The sequence below is a fragment of the Ovis aries genome, chromosome 2, assembly GCF_016772045.2.
Source record: "Ovis aries strain OAR_USU_Benz2616 breed Rambouillet chromosome 2, ARS-UI_Ramb_v3.0, whole genome shotgun sequence".
Lineage (NCBI taxonomy): Eukaryota > Metazoa > Chordata > Mammalia > Artiodactyla > Bovidae > Ovis > Ovis aries.
Genome location: NC_056055.1, coordinates 82,943,245 through 82,963,314, shown reverse-complemented (window position 1 = coordinate 82,963,314; position 20,070 = coordinate 82,943,245). Strand labels below are relative to the sequence as shown.

The 20,070-nt window shown below is 37.5% G+C and overlaps 1 protein-coding gene across 1 annotated transcript in view; it reads left to right on the top strand.

Annotated features, from left to right (window-relative positions):
- NFIB (nuclear factor I B) overlaps positions 1 to 20,070 on the top strand; it is a gene marked incomplete at its 3' end in the record, with an annotated part of 222,746 nt that overhangs the window by 5,797 nt on the left and 196,879 nt on the right. Inside the window, 1 exon segment of the mRNA NM_001267879.1 lies at positions 286 to 592. Within this exon segment, the coding sequence (NP_001254808.1) occupies positions 286 to 592 (307 nt within the window).

The window sequence follows — 20,070 nt, the reverse complement described above, 5'->3', positions numbered from 1 at the left end:
GGATGGGGCCAGAGTGGAAATACAAACATGAATCTTTATTCCTTTTTTTTTTTTTTTTTTTAGGAGGGAGAATCAACCTGTGAGTCTTGGTGGAAAAGGGGCAGCTTGGCATACTTTATTTTCTTCTGGTCCTGCTATTTTGATAATTTTAAATAAGAAAAGAATGTTATTTTTATATGTAACTTCTGGTACTGAATTGGGAATGGGTTGTGGTCTGATGGTTTGGAGCCTTTACCAAACTAAACTGACCGTGTATGTCTTGTTTTTCCCCCTCATCTTCCACAGGATGAATTTCACCCATTCATCGAGGCACTACTTCCACACGTCCGTGCAATCGCCTATACTTGGTTCAACCTGCAGGCTCGGAAACGCAAGTACTTTAAAAAGCACGAGAAGCGAATGTCAAAAGATGAAGAAAGAGCAGTCAAAGATGAGCTTCTCAGCGAAAAGCCTGAAATCAAACAGAAGTGGGCATCCAGGCTCCTGGCCAAACTGCGCAAAGATATCCGCCAGGAGTACCGAGAGGACTTTGTGCTCACCGTGACTGGCAAGAAGCACCCGTGCTGTGTCTTATCCAATCCTGACCAGAAGGGTAAGATTAGGAGAATCGACTGCCTGCGACAGGCAGACAAAGTCTGGCGTCTGGATCTAGTCATGGTGATCCTGTTCAAAGGCATCCCCTTGGAAAGTACCGATGGAGAGCGGCTCATGAAATCCCCACATTGCACAAACCCAGCACTTTGTGTCCAGCCACATCATATCACAGTATCAGTTAAGGAGCTTGATTTGTTTTTGGCATACTACGTGCAGGAGCAAGGTAGGAGCAGATTGTTCTTTCTTCTAGCCCGGCACACATTGCCCGCAGACCCCACGCACAGAGCACCTGGCTTGGGTTAGATGGTCCTGGAGGCCCCTAGGTCTCTTGTTCACCTGATCTGGGGAGAGTGGCATGCCCCTGTTCCTCCACTCGCTTGTCCACTGCCGTGTGCAAGCCATGGAAATACACATGGAGCTTTCCTACCTGGATAGGCGTGGATATTTAAAGACCACAAAGAGATGCGTTTTCAGATGTCTTTGAAATAATACACCTTTTCAAAGACACAGAATAATCTGAAGACTATAGTTGATTACACTTTGCTCTTTGTCCTCGGCTACATTCTTTACATCTAGTCATCTTTTGCCAGTTTGAAAATGTAACTTGATTTATGAATAGTCAAACTGTTCTTTAACAGTCTTTGTATTAGCTTCCTAACGAGGTAGATGAACTTTGTTCACGAATCTAGTGCTACTGCACTGAAAAATAGAATGAACATTTCCTATTACAGAATGCTTAAGATAGCCAGTATCAGAAAGTATATCTTATGCAGACTTAGATTTATTTAATTTAAATATTTCTGTCAACACCTACTTTTGATTGTGTAATATTCGCTGTAGATTAAACGGATTATAGGTCTTGTTTAAATAATTTATGTTCTAATATTCTCCCAGAGTGATTTGGGAACACTTAATACTGTCCGTTTACTTGAATGTAAATTCGTGAAACTTACCAAGGAGAGAAGTCGCAGCTCTCCTTAGAGAACAAAAACAGAAAGTAGACTGGTTACGCTGGTTTAAAATAAATCTCAAAAAGAATGTAGAAACCGCATACCATACCTATTTTAAAAAATCCTTGATAAAGAGAGTGGGGTGAATGTTGCCTGAATAATTTAAAAATAGGTGATATTTTTTGCTGAGTGTTTTCTGGGTTCATGAAATATGTTTATTATTTTTATTTTTCTTAATACATTTTCTTTAAGGAGGTGAGAATTTCTTTACTTCAAATAAATTTATCGATATTTATTGATGTGCTTGTATTAGCAACAGTCCATAGTAAAACATTAAAAAAAAATCTACTGAAAGTGGACTGTAGTTTAATCTACCATAGTTGGTGGTACATTTCTTAACTTGGCCAGGTGGTAGGGAAAGTGGCCTGCAGATAGCCAGGTGGCAGATGGTTATCTGATGTTTGTTATGTAAGTGTGGGATATAGTCAATTGTATGAACTTCATCATCCCAAAATATAAAATATCAGAGTTACTTTTGACTCAGAAATCTAGGTATTATTATGTGGTTTTTTTTCTTTACATTTCCTTGGTATAGTTTTAGAGATATGCTTAAAAGTTAGCTAAACATTTCTAGTTTGATTTTAAATAATGGTGCTTGAGATCATATATTTGGAAATATTCTTTTTTTAAATAAAAGACTGCATATACTATTTCTATATGTTTAAAAGGTAAAGTTGAAGTAATGATGGTTTGGGGAAAAAAGTGTTTTTTCCCTGTGTGTCCTAAAATAAAAACTCATTAGCACATGACACTTAATTTGATTGACAGCTGTCTAAGAGGTGACATTATAAGGTGGGCCGTATATATGTGTTGGATTGACTGTAAATGTGTTGTAACTCTGTCATGAAAGTCAAGGCTGGAAGTAAAGTTTTAGAAAGTGGGTTATGTAACTTTTTAGTGCAGGGAGAGAAGATTTGCAGGCACCTCACTGCTGCTTGCATTTTAACTTGCTTGAAGGCTGTTCCTTGAGGTGTGCACACATGTACACTCACTCCTGGGGCAGGCGGCCAACTGTCTTAGTTGATGAACTGACAATAAAGAACATATCCTTTGGATCTGGGAAGATAGATTGAAGAAAGAAAAAATGCATAAATGCCTTCTGCATTAAACCATCGGTCGTGATAGTCATAAAGTTTTAAGTAACTCTTGGAGACCACATTTTCAGATAAAAAATTCATTTTGTTGTTGTTTTGAGTCTCATTTTGAAAACCTTTCATTATCTTACACTGCGCACCTAATTTATATCTTCTGTTACTTGTGAATACATCATATCTTTATAATATCTGATGGCGCATTCTTTGAAAAAGTCACATCAAGATGCTTCTGTGTTTTCCCTTTTAAAAATTTTTTCCTTTGGTCAAATGTAGATTAATTACATATTTTTGTGGTGCGGTTGGTTGAAGAGGGCATTTTAAAAAACTAATCTGTAGTCAATCAGAGAGCTGCATATCTCCCATCGTGACTTTTTACTTCTCCTCTAAGTGCATGGAAACCCACTTAAGTCTATTTTATTAATCAGGTAAAGAAGTATAAAGAAAAACACAAGAGAAAATTCAGAAAGGAAAAATGTAATGTTTGCAAAGAATGAGCAACAGAATTACCTTTCCCCCCTTTTTTCTTTCTTTCCCCACTTCTAAACGACTGGGAGGAAAACATGAGAAAGAACAGAGAGAATGCCAAAGATGGTTGCCACTGGCACCAGGATTGGCATCGGACCCTCTTTGTTTAGCTCAGGATGCCTGTGATTTGTTAGTTGGCATCCGCATTGCAGTGTGGAGTGATGTTACAATATATTGACAATTTCCAGATCTAGAAATGTCAATAGTCCTCTTGGTTATTTACACAAGATCACAAACTGCATATCTTCTGGAGAATGAAATAAAGACCAGCAAATAATAAAGTTCATTGTTGACCAACTTCCTATGCTTTTTCCCTCTTTCTCTTTTGGTTCAACCCACACTTTTATTTATTTTTTTTTCATGCCCAGCAGCTTCAGCCTCATCTTTTTTTTTGAAATGTGGAAAGAGTTACTAGAGCTTTGACACAAGCTATAGTGCTACATCTGCATCTGATACAGTTTTGGGGAGAATGTATGCATTTTGAAATCATTTCTGATATATAGTTCATTAGACTTTTGCATCCCATGGCCGCAAGGCAGGATTTCCTTTAAAGCGAAATCTCTTTGTTATTCAGCCTCTCCTGTGCCTAGAGTCTGGTTGACCGCAATTTAGTCCATTTTTCTATTGCTCTATGTTTAGGAAAGAGTCATATTCAATATAGTCATTTATTAAATGATGCTACCCCCACTTTACCTAAAATACACACATCATGTGGGAGTCCCTGCATTTAAATCCATAAAATCATTTGACGGTATTGATTCAGAGGGCTGCGCTTCGGCTGTTTCGTTGCTACAAGAACCGCCATTTTGTTTGTGAAGTGCCAGGCGAGGGGGAAAAAAAAGGCAGACACTGTGCTGGATGCCAATAACGGTTGCCAGTGGCACCGAGGTTGGCATCAGACCCTCTTTGTCTAGTTGCTGAATGCCTTTGATTCGTTGGTTGGCATCCGCATTGCAGTGGGCACACTGGAAAGTTTTTGACAATCCCTGAATGAAAGCTGCTTGCTTGTTTGCTGCAGCAAACCTTAGCTGATAGAAAACCCTTCCTTTTATTTTTATTTTTTTCGGTTTCCTTTTTTTCTTTTTAAGATGATGACCGATGAAAGAAAAAAAGCTCTAACGTGTCCTCTGTTTTTCCCAAGATATTAAAGATGTCCAGTGATTCTTGGGCAGGTGCTACCTATTCCCCATATTGTCTTTGTTATTGCCTTCTTGAAAGCAAAGCAAAAAAAACAACAACCAAAAAAAAAAAACCAAAAACCAGGCAGGCCTTGCACAGGACACCTTCTCGGGACAGAAGTGTACTGTAGGATGCCCTGTGTGCTCTGGGAAGGGTGTGGAGGGCTAGCTGGCTGCAGTGACATGGAATGCACTTGCTAGGACTGACTGTGGCAGTCACATCACTGCTTATTTCTTAGGCAATTTCTAGTTCCTTCAGTTTCTACACTTCCAAATTTTATCGTAAGCCATTGAGAGGACATTTGTTTTTTTTTTCTAGTTATGTGTAGTAAGTAGTAATGTGTAACAGTGTAAATGCTAAAAAAAAAAAAAAAATAAGAAATGAGAGAACCTTCGTGAGGAAACATGACACCAGGAAGACCAACAAAAAGGCCAAAATAATTTTGGTTGAAGTTTCCCGGATAGTTTGCCTGAACATTGGTTTCCAGTTAACCATATTTATCTCATTAATTAATCAGAAGGATTAGCAGGCTGCACAGAAGGAAGTCTGGCCTGTGGAAGCCTTGAGTAGCCAGTCTGTGTCCTGTCTGAAGGGGAAAAAGGCAGGGAGGGGTGGGCAAGGTGGGCTGGGCTTTCTCTGAGGGAAGAGCTTTGAAGAAAGAAGTTTCGAGATCTCAAGAGAGAGTAACTGTTGTCATGAATTTGCCAGATTCGAGTTGCAACTCAGCCTGACTAATTTTTGAACTGTACTTTGCACTCCTGTTAAACATGTTTTGGAGTGCTAGAGAGGTGCCCGGAACCTTATGGCTCTCATGAGAGAAGAGTTTCTGTTTTAGCTTGGTGGAATCCTTAAAATTGTGGATGGCAACTTCTGTTGTTTTATTGGTAAATGATATGATAATCAACGTACATTTTGAAGTTGTGAAAAAATGTGACTTGTTTACAGGGGGAGTTGTAATCATTATTATTGTGTTTGAAATAGAATCCTTCCGGGTTGTCACATATTATTAGAGAGGAAGCTAATGCTAACAATTGTCTTCCTCCCTCAGTTACTGACTTTTAGAATTCTTTGGGGTAACAATTGTTATTTTTTAAATGAAAAGCTTAAGTAGATAATTGCTTGCAAGTTGACAGCATATTTTACCATTTTAATAAATTTTGCTTCATTTGCAGATATTTCCCACTACAGGGAAAATGAAGCTTTCATAATTTGTTAACATGAGGCTGCTCTCCAGGATGATTCGGTGTGCTTACATTGTGAAATGCTCAGAAAGCATGACGTTTGTATGCATGTTTGATTTAGGGGAACCCTGTTAAGTTTTCGCATCTAGAATCCTGTCCTTGACTGAACTCATGAACTCTGTGCACGTTTGTTTGCATTCTGGCTCTCGCACAATTCGCCAGATAAAGAAGGGCTCTTACTGGCATGTCTTGCTCCTAGGCTTAATGAGACCTTTGTGGGAACACATATTGTAAGATAAGATACTTAGCAATTTTCTCGCTGATAAGGAGAAAACACAATCCGAGAGGCCAGAAGTTCGCCCTCTTGGCCATGATGTTCCCACCCTAAGACAGTTTTGCTGGACAGTTCAAGAGTTAAACTCTGAGGCCCCAGTTGCCAGCTGGGAAAGCTTGGCATCTGTGTTCTGATGTGGCAAACTAAGCTCTTGCATTGCTGTTCATATGATCTCACTTTTCAAAGGGAAAGGGGAGAGAGAGAGAAATAGAGAAAGAAATGGAGGGAGGGAGAGAGAGGTATGATATTTGTTGTATAAATTATGATTTTCAGGTATTTAAAAAGTAGATGACCATCCAGTTTCTGGAGGCAGCAAAGATCAATAAAATACCCTGTCGACAGCTTTAGGTGTCTCTCCCCACCTTATTCCTTCTCACCATATACACAGCACTGCATATCTTGTAATAAAAAAAAATATTCAACTAGATTATGTGTTTAGATTTTTAGATTTAGTGCACTCTGCTTCTTGGGTGGGAAAATAACTCCATATGCAAAGGAACCAAAATGGTGTTCATTTTTCAGGAATACTGGTTATTTGAAACAGTGCAATAACAGGAGATGATGGTTAGGTCTTCCAGAGGGTGCTCCCTAACAGATAAAGAATGAGTGCCTATGGGCCCAGCTGGGCAGGAGCCACTGAAGGAAACCTTGGCTTCAGGCTTCAGTTCTTGAAAGTTTCTGTTTTATAAGTGGTGTCTGAGAGGTCTGTCCACCCATAGGTGTACTATAGATTTCATAGGGTTTTTTATTTACTTTCTCATTCTTCCCTAAATTTGGAATTTACGAGGGAACTGCCAAAAGGAAATTAAAGTTTTAATCCACCATTAACTTTTTCCTCTTAAGTTTGGCACTATAATTTGGAACAACAATCCAAGATATCTACCTGGTAATGTCTGTCTCCTCATAAACTTTCATTCTGCTCGATTGAACTGAAAAACTAGACCAATGGGCTTAAGAAACTGTTTTTATGACACTCTGACTCTTGCCATCCCTGCCGACCAGTTGGAATTTCAGCCCCTGAAGAGGGAGGGACTCAATGAGAAGCTGAGCCAGAATTATCTGGAGCTGTTAAAAGTTGAGATAAGTTTTCTGTCATCTCAGTGGCTTACATGCTAACCGACTTTATAATCTGAGGGCTCATTACTGCTTTGTTGGAAGGTTAAGGTTTTTAGAGAGTGGAAATAGCCTATGAGATGCTCCTTAAAATAGGGAATTCCTACATACCTGAAAAAGATAGGCAAAGGCAAGGGTGATCCCTGGGTCTGAAACTGACTTTGGGTGGAAGCGTCTCTTCAGCTGATGAAAGAGTGGATTTTCTAGTTTGAAGTTGAGGAAAGTTTGACTTGTGACACTCGAGGAGTCTGTTAGTCTGTTTGCTGTGACAGAGAAAATGATCAGTTGATGTTGTGTTCAATGCAAAGTTTTCCAGCCTTTCTTCCTTCCATCCTTGTGTCAGAGGAATAATTTTAGAAATCTCAGAGAACTAGTGGTTATGTGATGGGAAACGCGCGTTCGGTAGCACTCCTCTACGCCAAGCAGAGCCAGAGGGGAGCTTCCTCTTCAAGCTCACTTTTTCTCCGGCAATGTGGTGTGTCATCTCATTTTAAAATACATTCTTGGGTCCTTGAACTCTAATGATGTGATGTGGTTAATTTCACTGAATTCTGTTGTTGGGATTTAGCATAGAGAATAAATCACTGCCCTGCAGAGAACTTGCGAACGCTAAGTGCGTGTCTTGGAGGAAGGAGTCTGTGGGATTAGTTTGTGTTAGACTGGATGTTACAGGATGTGAGGCTAATGGGACTTGAATGCTTGGGCATTTTGGTTGTTATATTATTCAGAAAATTGGAATAAATGACCACCAGTTAACCAATGAGGTGAAAAGACCTTGAGGCTGAATTGAAGGCCACACATACAAGAAAAAAAAATCTTCAGAAATTTATATCAAGCAATGTTCTAAGAGTGGAATGCAAATTATTCTTGCACATAAATATATTGTATATAATAAAACAGTTAGATACACATATTCTCACTGTTTATGATGATAGTTTAAACAGGATAGCATTGATGAATCACAGATGAATTAAAGAACTCTGAATAAAGACTATATAATTGAAAATATGGGGTGATGGATGAAGTAATTTTACTAGCTGAGAGTTGCCTGGAGGTTGTTTATTTTCAGAATCCCATTTTAAGGCAGTTCAGAGCATGTAGTAAGTTATGGATGAAGAACAAATCAGTTGAAAATGGGATTTGTTTAAACAAGCACAAAAAAGGAAAATAAGAATTGCCTTTGAGAAAAAATTCCTTAAATATATTGGAATTTTTAAAATTCAGGTTAGCTTCAACTCCATGTCTCAAAGTAGAAAATTCAGTAAATAGTATTGAGTTGAATTATATAATACCTGTGTCTCCAACAAAACTGCACAAAAGCATTTAATAACCATCAGTTCATGTTGTGACACTACTATACTGATGCAGCATGAAGCTGAAGACTTTTTATTTTAAGCTTCAGTTTTTCAAAACTCATATTGTAAAAAAGTACATGGAGAAAGTTACTGTTGTTAACAGGGAATGGTAGAGCTTAGGACAAAAATCTGATCATGGGCACAGATGTTAGGATGGTTATTTGAAATAGGGTATATTCTGTAATTCATGTGAGTAGGGGATTACATTTATGTCCATGTTAATAACACGAGTATGTCAATATGAAGTCTATGCCCCTCTATTAGTGAATTCTAAAGTGTGAAAAATGTTCCTGCTTAGGACAACTTGTATTTTATTATTCTGACATCTGCAGTTTCTGGATGGATTACCTTAAATTTGCTATGCTATGTTAAAAGCCTTGTTTTATGAGGTCGGTCTCAGCTTCTGGCCTTGGTGTCAGGAACCCTGCTACGTGATGCAACTTGCCTTGTTAGGTTTAATTGACCAAAGCTGATGTGTTAAAACAATTCATTTGTGCTGTAACTTATGCCCTGGCTAAGTTGCTACCTGAATCCTTTGACCTTGACTTGTCTGGGTCATGAAATGGCTGCAAGCTGTTTGACCTTTCTATTGTGTAGTAATGTCACTGTTTCCTCTTATTCTTTTATGGTAATAGCTGACAAAAAGCCCCAGCCCTGACTTTACACCCCAGTGGATTCCAGGCGTCCCTCCGCAGCAGCCACGTCTTCTGTTTGACATGGTCTAGCTGTAGAAGTGACTTTCTTTTGTCTGCTGAGAGCGATGGGAACAAATTTGCAGCCCTCATTGCTCCAGGAAGTGGGGGATCTTTGGGCATTTAGAGAAATTTGAATTCCTTCTGCTTAGATGTTCAGTTTTCGTGTTTTATGATTATTCATATCACCATTTACCTACCCCCTCTCTTCCGAGGTTGGCTTTTCAGCTTTTTATATTTATGGTTTCCTTAATAATTACTTTTCAACATTTTCAGCTGTTACAATAAAAATACTTTATTGTCACTATATAGGGTAAAACTGGTAAACTTAGTCATGCTTTGGGTTAGTGTAGGTCCTAAAATGACTGACTTTGAAACTTCACCTCTTAAACTTGTCTGGCATTGGAAAAAGCTGTATGCTAAACATGTAGGATTAGAACAAATTTTTAAGAACTGAGAGTCATGTTTTAACTTTATATAGTCCATCTTATAGTTTTAGGGGAGACCTATTCTTATGACTTAGATGGCTATATTTCAAAACATTAGTGAACCATTAGTAAATTTGAAGTTTTTCTTTCTTTGGGGACATTTGCCAGCATGTGAAATTCAATGTTTATTTCAACGAATATTAAATTTTTTTCCCCGTCTTTATGAAACCCTCCTATGCAAAAATAGAGAATTTTACCTCTGTTCTCTTCCGAAGCAGTGAAATAATTTTATTTTTAAAATATTGGAAATGCCTTCTAAAATGTTAAAACACAGATATTTTTATCCTACCAAATTTTTCTTTGCCAAATATGACATTGTAGTTCATGATTTTTTTTCCTATATTTGCCAGATTAAATATTTAAAATCCAAGCTGTTACATCTTATTTTTAAATTATTAGAGGAAGAGAGGAAGTTTAAGTTAGAATGTGCATTTCCTTACTCGTGTGTCCCATACTGTTTATCCATGTGTGTGGAGACACTGGCAGATGGGAGACAGTGTGGCCCAGGCACTAGAACCTTGGGAAAAGGCGTGTGATTTTTCTATTCCCATTTTTAAAATATCTGAAATGGCAGGTGAGAAGGTTTTTCTTTTTCTTGAGTCTTGCTATTTTAAATGATTTTTTTTTCCCCCAGGAATGTTCACAGAATCAAGGAATTTAAATGCTTTTCAGCATTGTGTTGATAATCCAGCATCCTCAGACCCAAGGAAGGAGGGTGAATGAAAAAATCTGGTTTTAGTCAAGAGCCTCAGTTTCTCTCTCCTGTCCCATAAAATCTAATCTAGACTTGAAAGCACCTCTCAGACCTTTCTGCTCATTCAGTGGTGTCTCATCAGTAGAGCCAAAATAGAATTGAGTTGGGATGTGGTTAGTGGGCTAATCGGTCATATGCAGTGGGACTGTGGTACAAGAACAGCGGACCAGCCCCCAAGGGTTTAAAAAATGTCTGCGATTTCTTCCAGAAATCTGCCTCAGTTCCTCCACTGAAATGATTTATAACAGATCTCAGCTGCTGAGCTAAAGAGAGGAAGTTCCTGGATCTTGGGTAATTGATGTGTGTGTGTGTGTGTGTGTGTGTGTGTGTGTGTTTGTGTCTCGCAGAGTTGAAGTGAATGCAGAGGAAAAAAAAAGGACAGCTCAGATCTTGCAGGAATTACTTCAAGAAGGATGGTTCATTCATAGGTTGAAGGGTAAATAACATACCATTTAAAATATTCGGTTAGCTTTAGAATTTGGATTCCTTCAGAGTTGAGCATATCTCCCTTCTTCCTGGCTTTTAGTTTTCATAAAGCACAGGAAAATAAGTGCATTAATCAGACATTTCATTCTGGTTTTGATTCTACTCTTCATCAGCTTTAGTGACCTTGGCTAAGTCACTCAAGCTCCATGTACCTTGGTTTTCTGTTTTGTAAAATGGGGTTAGGATGCCTACTTCACAGGACTGTTTTAGGGTTACATGAAGTAATTCACATAAGTAAAAGCTATAATGTTAGTAAGAGTAATGATTGCTCTATATAAAGCAACATGGCATAAGGTAGACACCTAGAGAAAATACCCAGCAGTGAAGAGAATGGGTTAGGCGTCGCTGCATGGGCTTGTCAGTTAGTTTGGGTGTATCTCAGGTGATAAGACATTCCAAGGAGAAAATGAAAGTCCTGAGTACAGTGGTGTGGATAGATATTTGTTAGTAGGTGCATGAGATTAACTAGTTGTGTGTGGGTTTTAGATTAGTTTAAATTAGAATTACTGTGTCAGAAAAGGCGATGGCACCCCACTCCAGTACTCTTGCCTGGAAAATCCATGGACGGAGGAGCCTGGTGGGCTGCAGTCCATGGGGTCGCAAAGAGTTGGACACGACTGAGCAACTTCCCTTTCACTTTTCCCTTTCATGCATTGGAGAAGGAAATGGCAACCCACTCCAGTGTTCTTGCCTGGAGAATCCCAGGGACGGGGGAGCCTGGTGGGCTGCCGTCTATGGGGTCACACAGAGTTGGACACGACTGAAGCGACTTAGCAGCAGCAGCAGCAGAATTAGTGTATAGTTTTAGCAATCTTTTATGTCAGACTTACCAGACAGTTAATTTCTTGATCAATCTAGGAATCATTGAAAGGAAGGAGTTATTTTATTAGTAGCTCTTGGAGTAAATAACTTTGTGTCAGATGAAGGGTATCCTAGGAAGTTCTTGTATTGATAATTCATTGCACTCCAGTGAAAACGTAAGACTTTTGTGTGTGTGTGTGTATATATATATATATAATGAAATGGGCACCAGCTGGGAGAACTCCACTTATGTTTTACAATTGGTGGGACAGAAGTGGTGATGATATGGACTGGGTTGTTCTTGAGGAAGAAGCTGCTGGTTTTTTGGACTGAGACTGTCTTATTTAGAAATGATATCCACTTGGGTCAAAATTCACAATGCTTCATTAGTTACATGAATTGTTTTGACTTTCTTGCCACTGAAAATCTTCCTCCTTAAGTCAGTCTTTCTCACTCATCCTTTTTAGGGTGTTAAGAACATTAATTAAATAATCTTAAGGGGAAAAAAAGGTAATATTTCTTACTTAAAATGATGTCGCTTTTTCTGAGAACATCTGAAAGCCATGTGGGAAGTGGTTGAAACATTCTCTTCTTCTCAGATTTGGGATTAGCCTTTGAGTATTGTGGTTCTGGTTGGTTGGATCTGGGTGGTCCTGAAATCTCTTTGATGGGCCAGATTTTTCTTGGGAACCAGTCATGGTGCTTCTTTTCCATGGACTGTGGATTGCTTTCCTCAGTCACTTTGTACAGCAGGTTTGGAAAGTGGACAGTTTGCCCTTACCCGTAGTCTGAGCTACCAGGGAAATACCTTAAATCACATGTCACACTGACGCAGTGCAAAAACTGATTCATATTTTTCTGTGAAGCATTTTATAATAATACTGAGGAGTTCTGACCAGGAGTTAATAGGAGAAGTTCCCTCTCTGTTTGTTCGTCTGTTAAACAGTAACTGGGGTATGCAGAAAGTAGAATAAAAACATTGATTATCAGCTGGCTTAGATCCTGGCACATCATTTTTAATAATCTGTGTCCTGCCTCTTCTTTTTGAGAACTTACCTGGTATTCAGTTGCACTTCTGTTCAAAATCAAGAAGCGTGTATTTTAGTACATGACAAATGTACAACTCCAATTTTTTGACATATGTAAACTGGATTGCTGTTGATGGCAGAAGGATTTGGTATTTTGTCTTTCTACTTTGAAAAGCTTTGTTTGCACTTAGGATTTAAAGTTAATATGGACCTGAAATGGGAATACATATATGATTCTTAAATATTGGTTGCCTTTTTTTAGCCTCATGGAGATGCTAACATGTTTCTTTAAATTTCCTGACGGTAAAGCATTAGTATTTTTGGTTAGACGTATAGTTATCATGTAACAGTGTCTGTTCTATTTGCAGTGTCCAAGTAAAGGAAAAGCTGCTTATAGTAATATGAGGATCACTGGTCTTACAATAATTAAATAGACTTGTTAGACTACATTAATCCCTTTTAGAACATTTGGAATGACTTCTTAGTACTAACAACACAGTATTAGGGCCTACAATTAATCTGCTTTTTGTATCCAACATTTGTATAATATAAAACATGTGTATAGAGAAATATATTTTGACTTTAAAATGAGTTCATAGGAGGGCAAAATGAAATTATATTGAACTGTGAAGGAAGATGAATATGATTCTAAGTACTGATAAAATATGGAATTCATTTCAAGTTAGCATAGATTAATTTTTTGGTTTTTTTTTTTTTTTTTTTTTTTTGGTGAAGACCTTTTTTGGGCTCTCAGAATCACTTTCCCTGTGAGTTCCAAGCTTTGTACATGACACATCAGATATGTACAACATGAAATGGAAGCATTTGTTCAACCTAATATCCAGGAGATATGTTAACTCTTTGTGAGTTGGTGTTTCTTGCTTGGTCTTTGCATTGATACAGCTATTTATTAACTCTGGAGAAAGTGAAGCAGACTCGATTTTAAAGTCTGGTCCAATCTTGTTCTGTGTTTCATAGAAATGGTTTAAGTCAAGGACAGACTCTGTACTCAGTATTCAAACGGCATTATTACGGATTGGTTAAAGGACTTATGAATTAGGATTGTGTTCACATCTTCTGTTGTGGAGGTCTCAGGAGGTATAATTTCCTCCTCGATGTGGGTTCTCTTTTTGTTATGGAGTCTTTCACACCTAGGGATGTGAATTCAGCCTTGGGTATTGCAGTTACTGGGAAAAGATTTCTTGAAGGATGCAGTATTAGTTCAATTCTGGGGCAGATTGCAGGCGTGTGTACAGAGTACTATGGAAGCGCTGGAATTATTGAGTGGTTTGTAGCCATTTCAGACCATGTGCCTGGGACCAGCTAACACATTGTCAGGGAAAAACATGATGTAGCAACAATATTAGATCATGCAAATGAGACTACTGAATAGTAATAGTTATGGGCAATATTTTGGAAAACACTGATTAGTGACAGTTTTATTACAGCAAATGTATGTATCAAGTCCCCAGATTTCATTGTAATGCACTGAAAACAGATGTCAAAGTGTCCCAAACAGAATTTCATGGTTAATCTACATATTGCATGGAAAGTGCAAACAAACCATTTAGAATTCTGTTATTTAATCCTTTTAGAAGGAATCAAAATATACAATTTAGATTTACTCCATTCTTTCTTTTAATTTCAGATTTTTTTTTTCCTAGGGGCTGATGATACATTATTTCTTTTCTTTGCTGTGTTCTTAAGATGCGTATGGGAGAAGACATATCTGCATATGGACTTGGTTTTACTTAATGTACTTTGAACTGTAGGTTTCTGAACATACGGTCTTTGCATTAAAAAAAAAAAAAGTTAGGCTCTAAATCATTTAGTGACCTGGTAATGCAATTGCCTTCTTCTGTTCCTTTGTGTACTGATGTAGAGTTTCACTCTGTACTGCTTAGTGATTGAAGCAGACACTGAAGCCAAAGAAAGGAAAATGGGTAGCCCTCCTTCCTGCAAGTACCTGGGGGATCTGGCACCTCTTCTTGACTTGGTTTCTCTGTCCATCAAGTGAGAGAGTTGGCCAGAAGGTTTTCACTGTCCCTCTTAGCACCGGAATCTGAGGAATTTGACTTCTGGTTACCCTGGCAGGGGAAGATCCCCTTCACATTAAGCAATATTTAATGAAGTTTAGCACACTCTTGTTAAACCTAGGATTTTAATACACTTTATTTATTAAAGAGAAATAGAAAATGTATAACTTGACTCTTGAGTAACACTTTCATGTTGCTCAATTCAAAGTCCAATAGTCAAATCATTTGGTTCAAGCTAGATAAAAAGCTTGCTTTTTAAAGAAAGCGGTCTTTAACTCATAGATTTTTAGAGCTGGAAGGATCCCTAGGGACCGTCTCACTTTACAGCTGCGGGTACTGAATCTGAGAGAGACTCAAAGCCACTTCGGCTGCTTGTGTTAGTTTTACTGTTATAAGAGCATAAATAAGGATAAATAAAGAAAAGTGTTATTTTGTGAACTTAGCAATTTTTTTTTTTTTAGGTACAAAGAGAAAATTTGTGATTGAAAGACATATGTTATCATTTTTAATTTATTTAAATCAATTGTTTCAAGAGTTTGGCTGTTTTCTTTTATAGCTTTTCATAGGATAGATTCTATTGAAGTCACTCTGTAGCTGGGGTTTTCATGAGAATTACTGTATTTATCTTTTCAGTGGGTGAAGAAAAATTGTTTAAGTTATGGTCAACTAATATGGGTTTGATTGTAGTTAGAAAACAGAAAGGATCCATTAAAAATGTGCTGCCAGATTTCCAGTAACCATTAAAGGTCATGTTTGAGCCTGGTTGTAAGAAGAAATTTTTTTTGAAAGTCAGGTATTGGAAGAAAACTTGAGAGCTGGTTATGAGGAACTGGTTTAAGTTCTGCTTCCTGGATGTCTACAATTTTCAGATTAGCTTGATAATTACCACGTCTCCATTTTCCTTTGTGTGGTATATGTCTCTCGTCCTAGTTTAAAAAAATTGCTTTTCTCCAGTTTAAAGCAAACATCCATATGCCTTCTTTTATTTAAGAGATGTTTCTAAGCATTTTTTCTTAGTTTAATTTTAGAAACCAAAATAAATTCACAAGGGGATTCAGTGAATCCTTTTGCTATGGTGAGAATTCTTTTATGACATGAAAGATTTATCTGTCAATTGTGTTATATGAGTGTCCTGTAATATGCTTATGTATATCAAGTCACCTCTGAATATAGCAGATGATAACTTTTAGAGAAGAGATATTAGCAGTGTTATAAAAGGTTTCATGTCAGCTACTTTTAGTAGCTTTTAGTTTGAAAGTTTATGAGGAAGGCTTGAAAGCATGTCTTAAAGGCACGATTGTAGACAGAAAAACAGATGAATAAAAGGTGGATGTTATGTAAGTTCACGTCAAAATCATTGGAAATGGCATGGGAGCACATTATAAAACTGATAATAAGTATTTGTGGAATGAATGAAAATAAACTACTTAAAACAGTGTACAAATATTAGGGGCAAATCAGAGAACTGTTGCAGTTATAATTTAAGGGAAGTTGCTGAAACTGGAGAGATCTGATTTTTCCCGAGACTTGTGTTCTGTTTCCACTAGTGACTGGTGACTGTATAAGAAGTATTACCTGTACCTTATTTGTGCTTTCAGTTTCAGGAGTGATTAGAATAAAACCATATGAAGTGTAGTGTCTGTATTAGCAATAGAACATATTTTAGAATCGCGCTGTGGCTTTAAATGTTTGTTTTGCTATTATTCATTATATGGTTGGGCAAATTAGGTATGTTTCCTGAGATTCAGGTTTTTGAGCTCTGCAGTGGGTGGCAAGGGTGAAATAAGAAAATGCTTGTGAGATGCTTGACACCATGCCAATCACATTGTAGGCTCTCAATAAGATGTTTGCAGTTATTGCTATGTCTTGTAGTCAGCAACCAGTATGGTGCCTGCTCATAGTATGTACTAAGTACTTATTTGGTCGATGAATGAATGCTTACCACCTATTCTAAGGAATCTGAAAGACTTGATCTCTCTTTTGTGGGACAGGGCATTAAATTAGGGATAGTATTCTACCAAAAGACGGAGAAGGCAATGGCACCCCACTCCAGTACTCTTGCCTGGAAAATCCCATGGACAGAGGAGCCTGGAGGGCTGTAGTCCGTGGAGTCGCAAAGAGTCAGACACAACTGAGCGACTTCACTTTCACTGTTCACTTTCATGCATTGGAGAAGGAAATGGCAACCCACTCCAGTGTTCTTGCCTGGAGAATCCCAGGGATGGGGGAGCCTGGTGGGCTGCCGTCCATGGGGTCGCACAGAGTCGGACACGACTGAAGCGACTTAGCAGCATTCTACTAAAAGAAGGAAGAAACATATTAAGAAAGCAAAAATTAAACTATTTTAGTTGCTACGTAATGTCTCAAAATTGATGTATAAAGAAATGAATGATACAGAACCACCTACGAATCACCATGCTCATTTCAGTATCTGTAGGTGACTGAAAGATAATAGCCTTTCCCAGGAGCAATTGCTGCTTAGAATCCAGTATACTTTACACTATCCATTTTTCATAAGGCGTTTTCCTGGGGTATAAGAAAGACTTAGACATAAACATAATCAGAAAAAAAAAAACAACATATCTGTAACTGTTGCCTAGCCAAGACTACCTGAGGCATTGGGATTTTGTGCAGGAAACCAAGACTTTAAAATCCCAAATCTTTCATGGGCTTGAATGGTAAATACTTTTTCTCCTTTTTGTCTCTGATAGCACTGAATTTATAGTCCCACAAAAAGTTTAGATGAGAGATTCTTAGTCTTTTAGGTAAGATTATTTTCTGAAGAATAATTTTGACTGTTGTGTCTTACTCATTAAAAATGCATTACATATTTTAAAACCCATTTCACTAATGATATAATTTAAGTGTCTAAAAAATTTTGGTGTTGGCAACTTTTCCTCAGTAGTCACTGGGTAATAATCGTTACCCCGTTACTATTCATTTGATCAGTCATTATTCGGTTTTCCTGAAGAGAGTGCCTGTGTGTATGCATGCTGTGTGCTCCGCTTAGTCGCTCAGTCATGTCCGACTCTTTGCGACCCCATGGAATGCATCCCACTGGGCTCTCTGTCCATGGGGATTCTCCAGGCAAGACTACTTGGGTTGCCATGCCCTCCTCCAGGGGATCTTCCCAATCCAGGGATCAAACCCAGGTCACCTGCATTGCAGGCAGATTCTTTACCGCTGAGCCACCAGGGAAGCCCAAGTGTGTATATAGGCATATATATGGAACATTAATTCTTTTTATTTGGTATGTGATTTATATGATTCTGCATATATCATACAGTCAAATAAGTGGGCATGTATGGATTTATTAAAATGTATCTTTTAAAAAAATATAAAACACCTGGTATACAGGTGAAAAGTGGTTGAGAAATGCATTTATTGAGTGGGAACTCTGTACTAAGCATTTCAGCATTTTAAGGAGTTAGGAAAGAATGGTGAAAATATGGGTGACCTTTCCCAAGTAATTTATAACTAGAAAAGAGAAGATAATGGTCACTTACAGTGAGAAAGAAAAAGACAGTGGAATAGGTATACAGCCAACTAAAGTCTTACCAGCTACTATATGTAGTTGGATTTACTGAGCTCTCTGAGCGGACACCCTGTGGGACTGCCCTGGAAAGGTCACAGAGAGGAGGTGGATCTCAAGCAGAGTTTTCTCAGGGGTCATATCATAAAAACAAAACAAATCGAGACAGGTAACCAAGCATCTACCTCTTATGTAAATGATTTCTATTTGGCAATATTGTATGAGAATTATATATTTTATTATTGTGGTAACAGATTTGGTGTTTTTAATAATTTGTTAATAAAGGAAAAGTCTAATAGTAAGCTGTAACCCAGATGCCAACATACTCAATATTAAATGGCTTGAATTGATTAATCTCTTTTTTAGGGTAGGTAATAATATTCTAGTAATTCTAAACAACATTATTCTTATATGCAGCCTAGCTCTTAGAATTCAGTGTAATCCTGTATACATGATTTAAAAATGTTTTAATATCTTTTAAATTTAGTTTAGTATTTCTTATTGTTTATAATTCTGAATGGAAAATGTGAATACATATTTGTTAAGTGTCATATATCTAATAATTTGTTTTAAACATTTTAAAACTGAGATGATAATTCTGTAGGCAGTTAAAAAATCTGGAAACCAGAGGACATGCTGCAGAAATATTTTATTTAAAATATACTCTAAAGATAGCTGAATTTAGTTTCGTGTCCAGTTTATATCACTATTATTATTTTTAAAATCAAGTGAGGCTCTCCAGTTCAGTAGAAAAAAAGAATTGTTTCAGTGTGATGAGATGTCAGGCTGAATTTCTGATTTGAAGCAAATTTATACTTTCTTTTTTCAATAAGAGCAATGGACCTGTACAGTGACACACCCAACAATAAAATAAGCCCCAGCTTTACATATTGAATTTTTCTAATATATTTTGCTTTCTGTAAATGATACCTATTCTATACCTAATGTTTGCATATAGAAATAAAAGAAAAAATATAAATGAAAACCTTGGTAATCCTTTGGCCTTAGCTATGACATAGGTAACTTCTTTAGATTAGCTTTCAAGCATTAAAGGTTAGCAGCCTTAACACCCGAAGAAAGAATTGAATCCAGTGTGTGAAATCTCTGTTCCTCTATACTTCCTCAGACAAATAAGATGTGAATATAAGTTCTTAAAGGGCAGTGATCAAGTTTTCTCTTTTTTCATGCTTCTCTTCCCCTATTCATCAACATATATATACATACATACATATATATATACACACACACACATATGTTTACACTGTGTTGATTCTCAAGCTGAATGTTGATTATGATATGCAGATACAGTGAAATTAGGAAATGTCTCAATTTTTCATTTTACGATGGCATTTTAAAGCCAGCCTATCTACAAACAAGTTGCTTAGTCATTCAGCAAATATTCACTGAGTACCGGCTTGTGAATCAGGCACTGTGCCGAACACTGGGATTTCAATATAGAGAAAATGGACATTGTGCTAACTTTTTAGTAGGGAACGACAATTTAAGAGGAATTATCCAGTATTTATAACTATTTTTTCTTAACTGAGAAATGTTACTATTAGCTTCTTGATAAACACTTTGTGGAAAGAGTAATGTTAGTGAGTATCATCTGAAGGAAATGACTTAGGAAAGCTTGTGACAATTTCTGAGAAAAAAGTGAGATGGTGAGAACAGATAATTTCAAAGAACAATTTTTCATCCATATGACAAATAATAGTTTTGACGGGTGCACATGGTAATTTCCAGGTGGCTCAGTGGGAGCCAGTGCCTGCAGTGCAGGGGACTCGGGTTTGATCCGTGGGTTGGAAAGATCCCCTGGAGAAGGGCGTGGCAACCCGCTCCAGTATTCTTGCCTGGGAAATCCCATG